The sequence below is a fragment of the Typopeltis vanoorti genome, chromosome 5 (assembly GCF_054136105.1).
Source record: "Typopeltis vanoorti isolate ZY-2024b chromosome 5, IOZ_Tvanoo_1.0, whole genome shotgun sequence".
Lineage (NCBI taxonomy): Eukaryota > Metazoa > Arthropoda > Arachnida > Uropygi > Thelyphonidae > Typopeltis > Typopeltis vanoorti.
The window spans coordinates 136511116-136531261 of record NC_143553.1 but is presented as its reverse complement, the minus strand read 5'-3'; the positions used below and the strand labels follow the sequence as shown (position 1 = coordinate 136531261).

Here is a 20146-nt window from a genome sequence, read left to right as displayed (position 1 = left end):
ATCACAAATGCAGGTGGTAGATGAATTTCATTGTCCTGTGTGAGACTGCAATCATGCATGTTAGAGCATTGTTTCCAGATTATCCAACCTTAGACCACTCATGTTGCTAATACTAATATTCTATATATTTACAACTATGTTTACATATTTCTCCCCCTCCCCTTCAAATCTGGAGCATGTGACTTATTCACAGGTGCAGAATATTTAAGAAAATACAGTAAATTTAAAATAATTGCTCCAGTCATTTAAAATCTATCAGATTTTATATCTTCTTAATAATAATAATCTTTAAATTTCTCGTAACTTTTTCTTGCCGAAAATGAAGTTCATCTTAAAATTGGAAAATGAAGGCAGGTTGCCATCTCTTGATCTCAAAAACATCAGAGAATAGATTTTATTATTGTTATTATTCCGGGCAACTCCAAGAAGTCGACAGACTCATCGTGGGAGGCCCTAACATCATGTCAAGAACAACTATTCTACATTGACACAGTATCTATCATACCTTGCCTTGGCATTCACAGTCGTAGCACCCACAACAGACTCTGTAAGCTTATTCCACTCATTCACCACTCTCCAAGTAAAAAACCTAGCTCTAACTCCCTTGTCAACCACGCTCTTGCCCAGCTTCCATGCATGGCCCCTAGTCCTCCCACCACCTAGATCCAGAAGATATTCAAAAATATCTTCTGGATCGATCTTATAGAAACCCTCCAGTAATTTGAATGTCTCAATCATATCACCCCTCCTTCGCCTATCGTCCAATCTCTGCAACCCGCAAATCTTCAACCTATTCTCATAAGGTTCATTCCACAGACCTTCTATCATCTTGGTCACTCGTCTCTGGATCCTCTCTACTTCCTCCTCACCACGAAGAAACCCTGGTGCCCATAACTGGGCACAGTACTCCAGATTGGGTCTTATCAAGGCTCAATACAGAGGAACAACTTGTTTGTCTCTGCATGTTAAAGTATTTTTCAGAAGCCAAGTGATTTGATGAGCTGATTTAGTCACTTTTGCAGGGTGCCCCCTAAACTTCAACTCCCTATCCACCAACACTCCCAAATCCCTGGCCTCATCAATCTCCTGGAGTACAGCTCCACCAATGCGATATACTGCTGTTATTCTTTTCACCCCAAAGTGCATAACCTTACACTTTGGCACATTAAATTGACATTCATTTTTCCTAGCCCAGTCCTCTAAACTATCCAAATCATCCTGTAAAATTTTGACATCCTGTGCACTCACAATTGCTCTACCCAACTTTGCATCATCAGCAAACAAGTGAACACTTCCTCTCAAATCCTTTCCTATATCAGTGATGAACAAATTGAAAAGCAGTGGTCCAAGAACAGAGCCCTGCAGCACACCACTAGTCACAAGCCGTCTTTTAGACTCCACTCCTGCATAAACCACTTTCTGGTATCTCTGCTTCAACCACCCTCCTATCCATCTCACCAACCTTATATCTATCCCCATCTGCTCCAGTTTACTGATTAGGGTTCCATGTGGTATTCTGTCAAAGGCCTTGGCAAGGTTCTGTAGTATCACTGTAAACCCATTACCCCTATCCAGTTCAGCCGTCACTGTGTTATAAAACGAGAGCAAGTTACTGAGGCATGATCTACCCTTCACAAAACCATGTTGTCCCCCATACAATATCCCATTTTCATCTATCCAATCCTGTATTCTTTTCTTGACTAATTTCTCTAAGACCTTGACAATGATTCCTGATATGCTAATCGGTCGGTAATTTACAACAGTCTTGGAATAATTTGCATTAGACACCTTAAACATTTGGTATATTTCAAAGGTGAGGATAGGCAGAAAAAGAGACTAATTTCTACTTAACAAGTTCATGCTCAATGTGTATTCAAGAGGAACCATCCAATAATACTATGTTCAGTTTGCTTCCATTGCCAAATCTTGAGGTTCTTTAAACACTCCATTTCCATCCCTTACATCAGTGGCCCATCCATTAAAATTACTGACTTCCTTAAATATACCACCAAAGTAGCCTTTAAACGTATTTTTACCATACACATCCTTCTTCATTCTCCAAAGGACAGTCGCCCCGTATACAAACATCAAAGGGTATGCAGAATTCCTTGTTTATATGGTCTTTCCTATGTAGGTCAGAATTAAAAGTTTTGAAATAAAAAATGAATATTTTAGCAATGCGGCTTATAAGAAGAAAAATCAAAGCGCTGCCTTAACACACTTCCAACGCACACATTGTGGTATGGAATGACACCAGATCTCTCTGCTATATCTCGAAGAAACTTTCTTTCTTGCTGGATATTTAGCACAATCTTCCAAGTATAATCCCTTATTTCTCCCCTACTTCCCATGTATTAAATTTTTTTTCTGTGTCAGTCTTATAAAACTCTTTTTAGTAACTTATCTCCTCTCTTTAAACTCTGCAACCTATACACTTTGTCTATCCTCATAGGGAACTACCCACAAACTTGTCACCAGCTTGGTCATTCATCTCTGAATCCTCTCCACCACTTCCTGATCCCCAAGCAATGTAGGTGACCAAATCTGTGTGCAGTAGTCAACATGTGGCCAAGCCATAATCTTAAAGAGGAATAATAACCTCCCTATCTCTATTCGTCAGTGTGCTGTTCAGCATCTAAGTAATCCTCTGAGCTATTCTGCCAACTCTTGCAATATTTCCTCTGAATTTCAGATACTAGCATCCTCAATTTCTTGTAAATGAGTACCATCAATATGATATGAAGTGTGTGATCTTTTCATTCTGAAGTGTATTTATTACCTTACATTTGTCAACATTGAGTTGACAACCATTGTCCTTTGCTTGTACTTCTAATTTATTTAAATCATCCTGTAAGATACTTGCATCACCTTTATGAATCTATCCTCAGACCTGTCATCAACTTGTTCACTTGTCTCTGATTCCTCTCTACCACCTCCAGATCATCAAGAAATCCAGGTGACAATCTCTGCACAGTAGTCAACATGTATCATTATTTACCCTGAAGAAGCTACCTGTCTTGGTGGTGAAACTCATCAGTATTTCCTCATATGTGTTTATATTTTGTGAATTGAAACCCAATTCCTTATAATAACCAAGCATTTCTTTGTCAGTTGCTCTTTATGATGACTGGTACTTCTGTACTAATAACTAAATTGAAAATAACAATGTTATCAATTTTTCCACTTTGAAATTTACCTACATCACCATACTTCATTTCAAGAAGTTTATCTTCACTTTGCTGTTGACTAATTCAACTGCTCCCTCCTTTTTGTGATCCCCGTTACTGGACAAATGGGAATCAAGGAAAAGAAGAATAAAACGGAAGGATTTTTCCTATTTTATAGACTTCATCTTGCCAATACCATTTATGCCAACATGATTTTCTCTAATTCCTCTGCTAGCTCTACCTCTTTTGCATTGCTAATGCCCACCAACAGTTCTGTTAAGTTTCATTAGCAGACATTCACTATTCATCCTGATTTCTGATAGACTGGAAGTATCTTGTGTAACAGCTTGTTTCAGCCAATACAGTATTCATTTTAACCAGCTAAATCCTAAAGTGTCAACCCATCCTTATTCATTCAGCATACAAGCAAATACCTTCTTATTGGATACACCATGGGGAATAGTATTGGACATTGTTCAGAAGTGCTTGTCAGTTTTCTATATTACTTATAGGTTACTCAATCTCCTAGTTATCTAGTTTCGATCCTAATCGATTCCCTTGCAACTTAAGTATAAGCTTGTTATTGCTTTCTGTATTGTTCCAGTTATGTCATTTATACTTGCTTATATTTTTTTTGTTTCAGGTGATACTCCTCTGCATTTTGCTGTTAAACATGGTATGGTAGAATGTGTAGCTGAACTTCTTAACCATGGTTCTGATGTGAATCATCCTAATTATTCAGGTTACTCACCTCTTCATTATGCTGTTTTTCCAAATCCAGAGATTGAATCTGTTTCAAAAGATATCATATCTTTGTTGGTAATCAAAGGATATAATACTGATGTAAACATGCCTGATGCTTCTGGTAAGAACTTGAATCTATTTTTCTTATTGTGTTAATGATTAAGCACCTCGCAATCTCTACAACACATGTCACTCCTGTGGAAATTATGTAAGGCTGTTGTGAGATATGATTTAAAATAATCTTTAAAAAAAAAACAAACAAGTTTCTTGTATAATATGTTATGTCTACATTCATTTCAGACAAATTATGAAGACTACAGCCATGTTAAAAATAATTACTTTAATTTCCTGACATTTCAGTCTTCATAATAAGGCCATCATCTGTAATATACAAATACATACGTACAGAGACAATCTATATTTACATTTCAAACAGTATGCCAAAGAGACCATGATTTGATCAATGGTTATTCTACTGGCCTGACCTCTATTGGGAGGGAAAAAAACTACATTTGTGAAAAGGGCAGAGATGTCAAAAACTGACTAATAAATTACTTTTTTCCAGTGTGATATCTTTAATTTTGTTTGCAAAGTGTTGAGTTTTTAATATAGGAGGGGGTAAATGACCTACCAACTCCTTGAGTTTACACTAGTTTCTTGGCTAGATGATAATTGTGGTTGTCTTTATCTTCAACTATCAGCTTGAGCAGTACATTCTACTTATGAATCTTGGGTAAACTGTAAATTCTCAGGGAACAAGCATAGTATGGATGTAGTTTTTTTAACTATATCGTTGGCCAAGAGGCGACTGATTTTAAGTAATTTTTCTGTTTGTTTTTTTTATCTGATTAGTTGGGTTATAGTTAACAAGTTGATAGATGCTGTTGTCTGAGATTAACAGCATCTACTTATGGGGCTCACAGTTATTCCCCCCCCCCTCCCATTGTTAACTTTTATATGGAAGCTTTTGAGTATGAATTTGTTCTCTGATGTTAAAAATAGAATATGGCTTTCTAATTTTTTCCCCACTAGAGGTCAGGCCAGTAGAATAACCTTTGATCGAATTATTTTCTCTTTTGGCATACTATTTGAAATGTAATGTAGCTTATTTCTGTGTGTGTATGTACTCCAGATAATGACCTCTGGAATGTTAGGAAATTAATTACTTTAACTTCCCAACATTCCAGATTGGAATGTTGGGAAATTAAAGTAATTATTTCTAGCATGGTTGTAGTCTCCATAATTTGTCTGAAATGAATGCTGATCACCATGTTAAAGGAATGATTGTCTACCTGCTTTGTCATATTTTTATGACATCATCAGGGTTAATGTTCATAGAACAATATTAAAAATTAAGGAAAACAAAATTGATAAACAGTAACTGAACTAAATAAATGTATTTCTTCTTTAGCATGTGATAAGTTTGGTAGATTTTTTTTCTTATTGTTATGAGACCTGTCAACATTGAAATATCATTTGACATGTTTTAGAGTATGAATTTCTACTGGCTGACCAGTTTTCCTTCAGTTGCAGTTATTGTATATGCTCAAGATATTTTTTAATATTATGTTTGTGATTTGCATTCCTCAAAAGGCTAACCTATAATATTACATGACACCTCCACAGGCTTGCATGGAATGGCACTTGGCTCCACTGCACACAACTCGTCTTCTCCACCATTTAATCCTCCACTCCAGGTACACACAGTAGCACATCACCTACACAGTGCCATCTACCACCCACAATAGTATCCTTTTTGTCTGTAAATTGCATGTGTTCTCTTGTTGATTTACACACACACACACACACACACACACACACTTATATTATATTATAAAACAAATTTCTTTATAGGAAAAAGTCCTGCTACTTCCATATTTTGACTAACTTACCTTCAATTGAAAAAGCTCATAGAAAGATTCTTCTCATCATCACGAGAATTTCACTCTGGAGTATTTTCCAATTGAAGGACATTACGTTCTACCATTCTTTCAGTTGCACTATGGAGGCACTTAATATTAACATTGGTGCCATGTTTGGGCTGAGGTTGGATAATGAGATTTGAAGTGAAACTATTACTCTGCTTAGTGGAAGCTTGAAGTGGCTTGAAAAAGCCATTTCAAGCTTCCACTAAGCAGTGTAGTGGTTTCATGTCATACACTGTGAGATTACCTAAGGACATAGCATTGTTAGAGAACATGACAATGACTAGTTTTTTTGATTGGCATGAAAGTGACTTATAGTGGGCATGTTTATGAAATATTTTGCACCCAGGTTTGATATAGTATCAATTAAAAGAATTACCATGACTTTTATAAATCAGGATCTGACTGGGGGGAGGGGGTTCAAAATAATGTGATAAAGTGCTTTTTTGTTGTAATAGTTGCAGAAGTCAGTCAGTCTCAGACTTAATTTTGCTGATCTTCATCTTATTGGATTTCAATTCAGTAATGTAATATTTTAATCATACCTACTTTGGGCAGATGGCCGTAAAGCAAAGTGTCCTAAGGTGGGGTGTTGCTGTAGTTTTACCTTGTAGATTGAAGAATCTTTGAAATGCAATGAGCCATTATCAACACAAACTTCATAACTTAATTCAACTTTGAATTAAAAATATATATTTTGTTTTTTGCCATATTTCTTTAAAGTTCTAAGAGAACAGTATCAACTTAGGCCAGTTATCCATCATTGGATCTCTACCCAGTTAGGAAGTTGACTTGTTCACATTAATTGAGCCAATTGCTCTTCTCCTCCCCCTTAGTTCTGACTAATGCAAACTAATGTTCATCACTTATGCCCTCTCCCTCCTTGTAATTGGGGATCACCGATTGTAAAGTTGACTGATTGCTGGAGTTTCAGATTGCATTTGGTTTTAATGGCAGCACAGATTTCATTTTTTTAAATTTCTTACTCATCTAGTTCTTTCTTTCTTATGCCTTCCATTATTTGTTTGCATTTGTACTTTTCATGTTTTGTGTTCCTGCCAATCGTTTGTCATCAATGTTAATTTTTTCCCACAAAGGGATCAATCTTTTTATCCTAAATTCACTATAGTGTACAGTTGTAACACATGTTCTCTGATTCCTGAGGATTTGTTATAGCAATAATCTGACAGGAAAACATGCCTTCCCCCATCCCCTCCATCATCCACTGCTTTGCATTGTTATAGAGCGTGATAGTTCCTTAAATTCATGTTTTTTGTTGTTTTCGCTATTCCTTTATTTTTTTTGTATGAAATAAAAAGCACCATAAATAATTATAATCACTCCATTCAGCCTTTTTTTAATTGTTAGTGTTAAGTGCTGATTCTTCTCTGCCTAGCTTACCCATAGCTGCTTGTTTTTGTTGGATGGGCATGGTGCCTTTCATAGTCATGGTTATCTAATTCAGGGCATCTGAATTGTATATTCAGATACCATCCTTGGTTGTTCTGTGTAGTTATTTGAATAACTGTAGGTCATCTATTTCCCTCATTAGTCGGCTGTTACTAGCAACATTAGTTTGATATTTTGTCTTCATCACACTATTCTGTGTATACTCAGGATACTGTTGCATGTGGCCATCCATTAGTAGCATTTACTAGATACTTTTACTGGCCTGTTTACTTCACTGCCATTCCTTTCCATTTGAAATCACAGAAGTCGTTATCTTTTGTTCATTTGTTATATTCTTAAATGTTCATACTATCTCCAGGAATAGGTCTGCTGCCTGTTTTGCTTGTTTCGTATGTCATTAGACATGTGGATTCTGTTTATCATGGGATTGTTTCTAATATTTTACTGAGTGAAAACATGATGGAAAATACAAAACTGGTGTCAGTTTGGATGTGGTTTGGTGGAATTGTGACAAAAATAATTCTAAAGTGTGCTCTAAAGTTTAATTTTGTGTGTTCTTCAGAGTCCAATTTTTATATAATCTTCAATATTTTCATCATATGTGAGAGCTCTACAAAAAGGTACTTTTGTTTAAAAAAAAAAAAAAAAAAAAAAAATCCAAGTATCAAAAGTGATGTGGTTTATAGAACCTCAAACTATTTTTGGTTTATATATTGTTGATATATAATTTTTTTTTCACAAATAGTCCATTTGAAATGGAAACTGAAACAACTTACATACATACATCCTCAAGGCCCACCTTTCCTAATTGGGTTGTGGGGGCAACAGCTGCAAGAGGAACTTCCAGTGGTCACGATCCTCTGCTACCAAGCTCGGGTGTTCTGGTGGAATACCCAAGGTTTTGGTTATAATCTATCCAGCGAGTCCTTGGCCTTCCACGTGGCCTCCCACCCTCTGGCTTGGCAAAGAGGGCCTGCTGACGGAGCCTCTCTTGTGGCATTCTGACCAGGTGCCCGTACCAACATAACTGTGATCTCTCAACATGGAGAAGCAGCGGTTGAGTATTGAGGGTTTCCCGAATTGCAGAGCTTCTGACTCTGTCGAGTCTTGTCAGCCCCGCAACCCCTCGAAGGAACCTCATTTCAGCCGCTTGGATTCGTGTCCACATTCAGTCATTACCCAACCCTCATGACCATAGGTGAGGATGGGGACATAGACTGTATTGAAGACAGCCAGCTTCTGGCTTAACTCCCGCTTCAATACTACCGAACGGCCAAGCTCCCACAATATTGAGCTTGCTAAGCCAATTCAAGTATCTCATTGGGACTCCACTTACATTTAAAGTGCACAGGGATGGTTGTCTTGAGACCACAAATGTTTCAGTTTTGGCCACACTGATCTTCATTTTGGCGTCTGCACAAACAGCTACAAACCTATCAGGGTCTGGTGGAGGTCATCTGTGGAAGAGTTGAGCAGAACTAGGTCATCTGCAAAAAGCAGACGTCCAATGCTACATCTTCCAATTCTGACACACTCACTGCCTCGGCTGTGCCTATCAATCCAGTCCATAAATATTATGAAAAGGAGGGGGTGAAAGAACACTCCCTTGGCAGAGGCCAACAGAGACTGTGAAAGGTTCAGACTTTGTGCTGTTTACCCTGACACAAAACTCTGGGCATTCATACAGGGACTTAATGGCAGCTAATAGTTGGCCATCCACTCCATACTCCTGTACTACCTGCCAAAGCTTATCCCGAGGAACCCAGTCATATGCTTTCTCCAAGTCCACAAAACATGTGTAGACATTCTTGGCATATTCCCAAGATTTCTCAAAGACTTGCCTTAAAGTGAAGATTTCATCAGTTGTGCTTCTACCAGGATGAAAGCCACATTGTTCTTCCTGGAACTTTGACTCCACTATGCTCCTGCACCGTCTTTCCAAGCACTTTCCCAGGAAAGCTGAGCAGAGAGATGCCACAATAGTTACTGCAATCCTTCTGGTCTCCCTTCTTAAAGACTGGTATCATTATGCCTGTCTGCCATTGCTTTGGTGCTCACCCAGATATCCAAGCAGCCTGACACACTCGAGTCAGCCAGAGAACACAGTCTCGATTTAAGGCTTTTAGCATTTCGGGCCGAATTTCATCATCACCAGCAGCCTTGCCCGATTTTAGCGATTTTATTGCTAAATGGACCTCTTCTGCTGTGAGACTAGTCATTGGCCCCGATCTGCACCTCTTCTATGTACACAACTGCTGAGCCACCCGGGTTAAGAAGGCTCTCAAAGTATTCTCTCCATCTGTGGAGGATATCCTTCTCGGTTGTTAAAAGTGCACCATCAGAGGCCTTAATTGCCCTTGCTGTGCACGATTTCCTCCCTCGAAAGCGGCGGATGGTCTGCCAGAATACTTTGTTTGCATTTGCATAGAATGAGTGTAATCTTTCTCCAAAGGATTCCCAAGCCTTCTGCTTTGCTGTCTTTACTGTCTCAGCAGCAGCTTTTTGTGCCTCAGCATACCGCAAACGCATCTCAGGTGACCTGACCCTAGTCCATGTTAGGTAGGACTCCTTTTTTGCCCGGATAGTTTTTTGGACTTCTTGGTTCCACCAAGGTGTCCTTTTGAAACAACTTGTCAAATATTTATTAAATTCCACCTAGCTAAATGTGGAATTTTTACAATTAGTTTGAATCATTTTGCTAATAACAAATAAGTAATTGTAAAAAGTCATAAAGCATTGCATGTTATAACGGAATTCTTGAATATTTAGTTTCTCATTATCAAAACAGCTGTACTATATACATACTTTTATTTTACATAATTTCAGTGGCCTGATAGAATTGATACACTAAATATTTAATATTGATCTTAAATCCTAGATTTCATTAAATTCCATCCACTCTTAGAGAAATTAATCATCAAATTCCTGATATATACCTTAAGGGGTGTACAGGATATGATAGTACTACATGAAAAATTTACATCATTACTAACTTCATATCTACAATTTTCCTCCAAATCAGTCTGTTACCTGTAAAGATTCCAATATTATCAGGTCTTATATTTGTCTTCTTTTAATACACCTATATCTTGGTCTTCCTGTAGGTCTTTTCCTGCCATCCTGGCCAAAAACATTTGTTTGGCTAATCTTTCCTCTCCCATTCTGTTTAAGTGACCATAACACCTGATATATTAGCTCTGCTAATGCATTCCTGGATGCTGACAATATCAAGTTCTTACCTAATATCCTCGTTTCAATATGATATTGCCATTGATGCCATCTGTTCATGTCCCTAATCTTTCTCAGGACTGTCATATCTGCAGTCTCTAGTCTTTGGTGTTTTACTTCTAACCCAACTCTCAGATCCATAAGTTAAAACTGGTTTGAACATTGTCTTGTATGCAGCTAATTTAGTGTTTTGGCTAATTTCTCTCTTATTCCATATAAATTTATTCAGTTAATTCTGTTGTCTATTTCCATATTTAATTTACTATCTTCATTAAAAATCGTGCCTAAGTAGCAGAAATGCTTTACTTGTTCTATAGGTTCTCCATTCACAATGCAGTTGATATTTTCAATGTTTCTGCCTATTTTCATTGTCTTCCTTTTTTAATGCTAACCTTCATACCATATCTATTACAAGTTATTCATTTGAGTCATTGAATCTTGCAGACTTGTAGCAGATTTATTTAGAAGTATAGCATCATCTGCATAAAGCAAAGAGCTGAGATTAACACCTCCCAATTTTGATATCAGGTTTAATACCACTTTCCTTCATAATGTGATCCATATAGGTAATGAATAACAGAGGCGATAATGTACATCCTTCTCTGATACCAGATTTAACATTAAACTACCTTCCTGTACTTCCTTCAATTCTAACTGCTGACTTACAACTCAAATAAAGACTCAGTATTGCTTGATATAATGTCCCATTAACACCATATAACTGTAGTATAATGAATAGCTTCTCTTTTGACACCTTGTCATATGCCTTTTTCTTTGGCATATGACAATCTACAAAACTTAAATACAGATCTATGTTATATTTCCATGATTTCTCAACTATCTGTTGTAAAGTGAAAATCTGAGTGGAATTATAATTTCAAATCATCTAGCTAATAAGATATAGCTGGAAAGGAGAATCATTACCATCAAGCCGACCTGGTTGGCCGAGTGGATAGCATATCCCCTCTCCAGCCAAAAGGCTACAGGTTTGAATCCTGCCATGGATGTTTGAGATTGTCTGTGAAAATACCAGTGGTGGTAGATGGCATTGTTGTGGTCAGTTGGTGATTGCATGTTGGAGACTGAGATGTGAAGCAGGTGGCCTCCTTTGAGTCCTTGGACTCCCTGGAGGTATCAAATAATGATGATAATAATAATAAAGCGATTCAGTCTCTTGCATGACAACACTGAAATTCCTGTATTATGCATATGATCAAATATGCATTGCACTAGCAGACTTCAAAATATAGTTTGAAATTGTTCAGAATTGAATTATTGATATTTTCAACAACATAACAATCCAAAATGTCATTGATGTCTATGAAAGATTTACAATATTCAGAGAGCTCTGCTGAAGGCTAATATTTTATGTTGTATAAAAATCCAATGTGTCAAAGTATAACAGCTTATGAAATTGTTCCATATTTGGTTGATGTACTAGAGACATTATGTTTTGCATAATTATTATATTACAGATGGTCTGATTTGAGATTGAAATTACTTAAGAGGGTTTCGTAGCTGAACGATATGTCCCAACTATCAAATTTTATTAAATTCTACTCTTGGAGAACTCTGATCTCTAGAAAAGCACATTCCCCCCCCAGGTTGGGATGGAACAAGTAACAAAGAAGACAAAAATCATTTAAGATATTCTTAGGATCTATTATTTCATAAATTAGGAACATGTGAGAAAGTTGTAGATGATCATATCAACCAAGCCTGTAATGCTATTAAGTAATTGAATGGTGTACTGTGGAGTTGACATTCAGCAGGAAACCAAGAAGATGATACTCCAAATGATAGTGGAGTGTTGTGATGTATTTGTGATGTATAGACAAGGATGGGTGGACATTGAAAGGGAAGTAGAAGTCATATAAGAGCTGATAGGTTATCATGAAGTATATCTTGCCTTCAAAGGGTTTAAAATGAGACCATCATTGAGAGATTGAATTTTCAAAAAAATGTGATGGACTCTAGGAATGTCTATCTTTACAGTGGTATTATTATGGACAACTTCAAGGCATCCTTAGACTCATCGAGGGAGGCCCTAAGCATGTTAAAAATTTCAGCATTTGCAAAGTATCTATCATACTTTGCTTTGAACTCATTCACAGTCATGGCACCCACAACGGACTCTGGCAGCTTATTCCATTCTTTCACCACTCTCCAAGTAAAAAACCTAGTTCTAACACATTTGCTGACTGCACTCTTGCTCAGTTTCCATGGATGGACCCTAGTTCTCCCACCACCACACCTGTTCTGAAAAATTTGCTCTGAATTAATCTTGTAAAAACCTCTCAGTAATTTGAATGTCTCAATCATATCACCCCTTTTCCTCCTATTGACCAGTTTCTGTAACCCACAAATCTTCAACCTGTTCTCGTAAGGTTCATTCCATAGGAAAGATGGCCTAAGAGTGGTAAATTGGTGACCACTAGAAAGACAGAGTGGATGGCCTCAACTTGGTGAGGAATTGTGAAGGCAACGTGAGCCAGAGGGTTGCAAGAAGGTTCCTGGAATGACTTGCACAGTGGAGAAAAGACTGCAAAACAACCACTGAACAGTGGAAACACCTCTAAAAGTATTAATCTGTTTAACTAGAGTAGATATATTAATGCATATAATTTCATGAAGTTTTTCCCTTGCAAATGATCACATTAAGAACAGAAATAGATGGCTCAACAGATTTTTTTTTCCTATGGATTCCAAATGATGCTAATTTTCCATGAATTCCTTCCTGTCGTTTAGATTAATTTTAAGAAATACTTAGAATAGCATTGTACCTCTATATCTTTGGTTGGGACTATTCATACCATTTGATAGAGCTCTTTGAATACCATATATCAAACATTCATAGTTCTCTTAATAATGAAGACAATATCAACAGTTAAAAATTGTCAGAAAGATCACTGTTGACATTAGAACATATATTGACTGTTGTGTGCCTGTTCCTTATACACAAATATATTTATTATGTATGTTTTATATTAAACTCTTAAAAGGATAATAATTTACAATCAGTTTAAAACCTTAAAGTAAATTTTAAAAAAAACTCTGAAATGTCTTTACCAGAAGGTAATAAAATAAAGATAAAAGTATATGGAAGGTTATATATAAAAAAAAAAAAAAAAAAAAAAAAAAAAAAAAAAAAGAAATACAGGAATACATAATAAACTTCCATAAAGAATGAACAAAAATCAAAAATATAAAAGTCATGGTGCATGTATTGTTTTGACTGGAAGTTGGTTTAGAGGAGTGAGAGAACATAATTGAAGGTGAAGTTTGTGCTAAGTTAACTTTTATGGTCGCATCAAATTTTTTTTGGTTGTTTCTCATTGGTGGAAATCTCGAATTTATTTGAATACAATGGAGCTTCCATTTCTCTGAGATCATTTCACTTAGGGGCGATGGACATGTATTGTATTGCTGTCACACCTTATAGCTATGGTTTCTGAAATTCTTAATATTGTTTTGTTATTTTGAAGGTGAGGTATGGTAGCTTTTTCGATTTGGGGAATGTTGGTTCTGTTCCAATGAATGAATCACAATTTGTTTTACCAGTATTTGATTTTTTATTGTTTTATTTTTTGTTTTTATTGCTTAGATATTCGGGAATGGGTATATTAAAGTTGTGAAAATGTTCTGTAGCAGAGTGTCTGACTTTGAAGTTGCAATGACGAGGAAATGTGTATATCACTTACACATTTCCTCATCAATAATGTATATTCGCATTATGGGTAAAATTTGGATTTTAAAAGGGTAGTGTTGTGTCGTCCCCTTGTGTTTTAAGGCCTTTTCTATCTCTTGTAAGCATAAATCACATTAATGTATCTCTCATTAAATAATTCCTACTTATTACTTTCTTATCACCCTTTTTACTATCATTTATCTTTTAACTTCTATCTCAATATACTTGTTACTTAGACCGAAATCCCTGACGAGAGTGAAGTTGTTGTTCTGTGAGACAAAGAAGTGCAAATGGTGGATGCCTATTTCTTTGTCTCAGCACTGGTTCTATCTCCCTTTTCAAATTCAGAGAAAATTTATTTATTAACGCTGCGCCACCCTGAATCCTAGGATATACTAAACATGTAAGACCAAGGAGTTAGAATCCAGTCAGCATTCACTCTTGTCATTTATAAATTTTAAACTTGCAGTCATGACCTGATAATATCTAATTTTCCCAGCTTTGGAGGTTCGCTGTATTTTATGAGCAAGTGCAGTAGGATTTAAGTACAGGCAAGACAACATTTATATTTAAACAAAACATTTTAATTACAAATAGAATACATATAATACACTTTGAAGCACTGAGTTAATCATTCAATAAAACTGGTACAGCATTAGCACTCTTACATACAGTTATTTATCCCTTTCATAAATTTCTATCTGAGAAACCTAATTAATAACAATTTATCACTTAGTCTCATTGTATCACTACTCGATCAGATTTCATTCTTAATATATATCAAATTCCATTTACATTCTTCTCTGACAATCTGACAAATCCTAATCAATTTACATATATCTCAGTCCTAATTAAGAACTCTTGTATCTCTCTCTCTCTCAAGGTACATTCATGAGACAATGTTCTATTTCTTACTTAAATCTATTACTTAACAGTTCAAAGAGTCTCTTGTAGCATAATACAATAAAATCTTCTTATTCAATTCCATTAGTTAAGACAAAGTTTTCACCTTACCAGTTTGCTGGTATGCTACTTTAACCGCTTCAGTGTCTTGTGAGATATCTACCTACGTTGACCGCTTCAATTTACTTGATACTCTTTACGATTTTCTCTATACTTCATATTGGAAGATTTCTGTAGTCTTCCTCTATCATGATCTGCTGGGCTTTTGTTTCCGACTGGTAAGTTCCCTTGGTCATTTGGTCGTAACTTCCTCGAACAAAGGAAACCCACGGGGAGGCTCCATACCAGCCGGACTTCCGAGGCACAAGAATACAGCAGCAGGAAAACGTCTAAAAGCCTTGAGCGCAGCATTACTGCTTCTTTTAAACGGTGCACACTTTTCTGATTTGTCATCTGATATCTATGGCACTAAGTGCCGCTCGCGGAATCCTGTCATAACTTTCGTAGCGTCACGGTGGAAAGGGGGGGGGGGGCACCTTGCTACATAACAGATGTACCTGTACTCTCACTACATGTTTTGAAGTCTGCCATTTCACATTTGGGTTATTATCTCTCACCCAGCAAATGGTTAGTTATTTACATAATATCTGAGATTAAGTAGCCTATACACCAAAATATAATGAAATTTCACATTACAAAATGAGAAGATACAAAACTAAAGGTAAAATTTCTATACACGTGCTTCTACATTTCTGATAAATCATTAAATATTTTAAGAGAGTGATAACGATGTTATGTCCGAGTGAAACGTAATTTTCTTTAATATTGTGTTTCGCTCCAACCTAACAGTAGCTGGAATTACTAGTGTAAAGTAATTAATAGGGGTGCTTAAGGGTCAAAGCTGTATAACTGAGAGGAGACCTCCACATAGCCTTTAAAGGAATGCGGAGAACCGACCAGGGCTTCTGACCTAATGTCCAATCCTCACCTTCTCGTGGTGCACCCTGTTGGGTATCTACTTTGATACTGAACGAACGAGGATGGGCTGGCAATTTGGGATTTAGCCGACCAAATTGTATTCTTATTGGTTAAACCAAAATAAAAAATGATGGTACAACATGACAAAATTTCATGCCGGCTGGGGCGTCGCCCGGTTAAACAAGGCCCCCGTTGTTTTCGCCAGGGAACCAGGGCGAACAGCGAAAAGTCAGCTACTGGAACAAATCTGAAAACAAACCCCAACTCAACATCACCAGAGTTAAAGATCGGTACTATCAACGTAAGAAGCCTGAATGGCAAAGAAATGGAGCTAGCTGAGGAATTAGATAAGTACCAGATCGACATAATAGGGGTGACTGAAACAAAAAAGACCAAAACTGGTGAGATCTTTCTGAGCAATAAATACAAAATGTTATATTCAGGCAATAACAATCAAGGAAAAGAAGGAGTAGCCATAGTATTCAACACAAAATACGAGGCTAATCTTCTTGAATGGCAGTCAGTCTCAAGTAGAGTAATGTGGGCAAATATGAGAATGGGGAACTGGACAATGAGACTTATTTGTGCCTATGGTCCCACAGAAGGTTCTATTAAGGTAGAAGTGGAGGAATTTTTTGAGGCTTTAGAAAAAGCAACTGACACAATGAAAAAGGAAAAGTTGGTCCTTGTTGGGGATCTAAATAGTAGAGTAGGAAATGATTGTGAGACATACAAAAATATTTTGGGAAAATTTGGAGAAAAGAGCAAAGCTAATAATAATGGCAAATATCTGTTGGATTTCTGCTCAGGACATGGACTGGTTATTACTAACACCATGTTCCAACATAAAAATGTGCACAAATTCACATGGAGAGAAGAGGCTAGGAATAAGAAAAGTCTCATTGACTATGTTATTGTTGATAGTGATGTTTTCTCCCTGGTGCAGGACACCAGAGTGTACAGAGGATTTGAAATTGGAAGTGATCACTATTTAGTCTTGAGCAGGATAAAATTGAATTTCATATTGAAAAGAATAACATGTAAGAAAGTTTTAAAGCGAATAAAAGTTGGGCAGCTCTCAGATGTAAACTGTAGACTAAAATACATAAATATTATTGAAAAGAAAATGAAAGAGTTTGAGAGCAGGAATCAAACCTTGGAGATTCAGTGGCAAACTCTGAAGGAAACATTGATTGATTCTGCCAGAGAGGCATGTGGTGAGGTTGTGTGCAAAGATAAAAAAATCAGAACTCCCTGGTGGACACAGGAAGTTAAAGAGGCAGTGAAGGAAAAGAAGAAATCATATCAAAAGTTCCTGGCAAAGAAGTCGGCTTTTACTCTTACAGAATACAGAGACAAATGTAAGAAAGCTAAACAGTGTGTAAAACTAGCTAAACAAAAGTCATGGGAGGACTTTGGCAAGAATATAGAAAACAAATATCAAGGTGGCGGTAAAATATTCTGGAGGTTGTTGAAGAAGCTTAGGAATGGAGGAAAGAGTGCTGTAAAAGGAATTAGAGATGATAAAGGTGAAATGAAAACAGGAGAAAAAGATATCCTTGAAGTATGGAGTAATTACTTTGAAAAACTGCTAAATGAAACAAGCAGTGATGACAGCACAGTGATAAAAAACACTGACCAGTCATGCAGTCAGGAATACATATCCATACTTGAAGTAGAAAAAGCCATCAAAGGCTTGAAATGTGGAAAGGCAGCAGGAGTAGATGATATTCGACCAGAAATGCTGAAGTATGGTGGTATAAGAGTCTTACAGTGGCTGCACTGCATAGTTCAGAAAGCCTTGACAGAGGGACGAATTCCCGATGATTGGAGTAGAGCTCTCATAGTACCCATATATAAAAAGGGAAATAAAACTGAATGTGAGAATTACAGAGGTATTTCCCTACTGAGTGTTCCTGGCAAGATCTATGCAAGTATACTTGAGAAACGGTTGAGAAGAATTGTGGAAGAAAAGCTTGGTGAAGAACAAGCTGGATTCAGGCCAAATAGAGGCTGTCAGGATCAGATCTTCACTTTACGACAAATAGTCGAGAAAGCATGGGAATATAACAAAGATCTGTATTTAAGTTTTGTCGATTTTGAAAAGGCATATGACAAGGTGCCAAGAGAGAAGCTATTCAATACGCTGCAGTTATATGGTGTCAATGGGACATTATATCAAGCAATACTTAGTCTTTATTTGAGTTGTGAGTCAGCAGTTATAATTGAAGGAAGTACAGGAAGATGGTTTAATGTTAAATCTGGTGTGAGACAAGGATGTACATTATCCCCTCTGTTATTCATTATCTATATGGATCACATTATGAAGGAATGTAGTATTAAACCTGATATCAAAATTGGAGATGTTAATGTCAGCTCTTTGCTTTATGCGGATGATGTTATACTTCTAAATAAATCCGCTACAAGTCTGCAAGATTCTCTGACTAAATTGAATAGCTGTTGTAATAGATATGGTATGAAGGTCAGCAATAAAAAGACAAAGACAATGAAAATAGGCAGAATCATTGAAAATGTCAACTGTGTTGTGAATGGAGAACCTGTGGAACAAGTAAAACATTTCAGCTACTTAGGCACAATTTTTACTGAAGATGGTAAACTAAATATAGAAATAGACAACAGAATCAGCAAAGCTGGTATGGTGGGAAGTCAATTGAATAAATTCATATGGAATAAGAAAGAAATTAGTTGGAACACTAAATTAGCTCTATACAAGACTGTGTTCAAACCAATTTTAACTTATGGATCTGAGAGCTGGGTCAGAAGTAAAACACTTGACCAAAGACTAGAGACCGCAGATATGAGAGTCCTGAGAAAGATTAGAGGCGTGAACAGATGGCATCAATGGCAATATCATATTAAAAATGAGGATATTAGGAAAGAACTTGACATTGTCAGCATCCAGGAATGCGTTAGCAGAGCTAATCTCAGATGGTATGGTCACTTAAATAGAATGGGAGAGGAAAGATTAGCAAAACAAGTGTTCTCTGCCAGGTTGGCAGGAAAACGACCCAGAGGAAGACCAAGATATAGGTGGATTGATACGGTACAAAGTGCCTTAGACGATAGAAATATAAGATCTGATAATGTTGGAGTCTTGACAAGTAACAGACTGATTTGGAGGAAAATTTTAGATAGGAAGTTAGTAATGATGTAATTTTTTCATGTAGTACTGTTATATCCTGTACACCCCTTGAGGGTACATGGCAGGAATTTGATGATGATGATGAAGTAATTAATAGTCTGTGCATAAAAAGATATTTATATCTTCATAAGTATTTTGGATATATGGTAGTTTTATTTTATGTGTTGGACTATTTTCTTTGGTTGTAGGACTGGTTAATCAAATTTTGGCAGTTTGATTTGTTTAATTTATTAATTGCATGGGACATGTTTTTGAAAATTGTTAATTTTTTTAGTTTATTAAGCAAACTTACTTTTGGTATAAAATTTATATGCATTTATAAATTGTGAGAGAGTAATTGATTTTTTAATGGAGTACAGATAAAGTGCAGGTAGTACCTGATATGTTGTATATTATAACAAAGTTTTTTTTCTTTGTTATAATATACAACATATCAACAAATACAACAAATCCTGGGGGTGCCACGATTGAAGTAATGTAGAAGTCATATAGTGAAGTGACTTCACGACTTCTTCACACACAGACTTTGTTTGCTTACACTTGGATAAAGGATGAAACCAAGAATATCTTGGCATCCTTAACTTAAAGTATAACTAAGTGAAAAAACTCAACAACTAGCTCTTATCCAGAGTATTTTAGTAATAAGATGTGACGTCTTTTGACTAATTGTATATCGGAAATATGACTTCAGCCTTGGTGTTTCTTCTAGGTCTGGCTCCCACTGATGAGACCTCAATGGGGTCGAAGCCAGTCAGGATAGTAGCCCTTCCCATAATGCATAGCATCTACCTTGCATTATGGTATAATAAGGCAATAAATGTGAAGTCATTGGGGTGACTTAGGGTCAAAGCTGTATAACTGAGAGGAGACCTCCACAGAGCCTTCAAAGTAATGCAGAGAACCAACCAGTGGCTTCTGACCTAATGTCCGTTCCTCACCT

The 20146-nt window shown here is 36.6% G+C and overlaps 1 protein-coding gene across 1 annotated transcript in view; it reads left to right on the top strand.

Moving 5' to 3' along the window:
* LOC150106849 (uncharacterized) overlaps window positions 1–20146 on the top strand; it is a 99174-nt gene that overhangs the window by 63281 nt on the left and 15747 nt on the right. The window contains exon 4 of the mRNA XM_090392767.1: window positions 3811–4032. Within this exon, the coding sequence (XP_090248893.1) occupies window positions 3811–4032 (222 nt within the window). The remainder of the gene's footprint in view (window positions 1–3810; window positions 4033–20146) is intronic.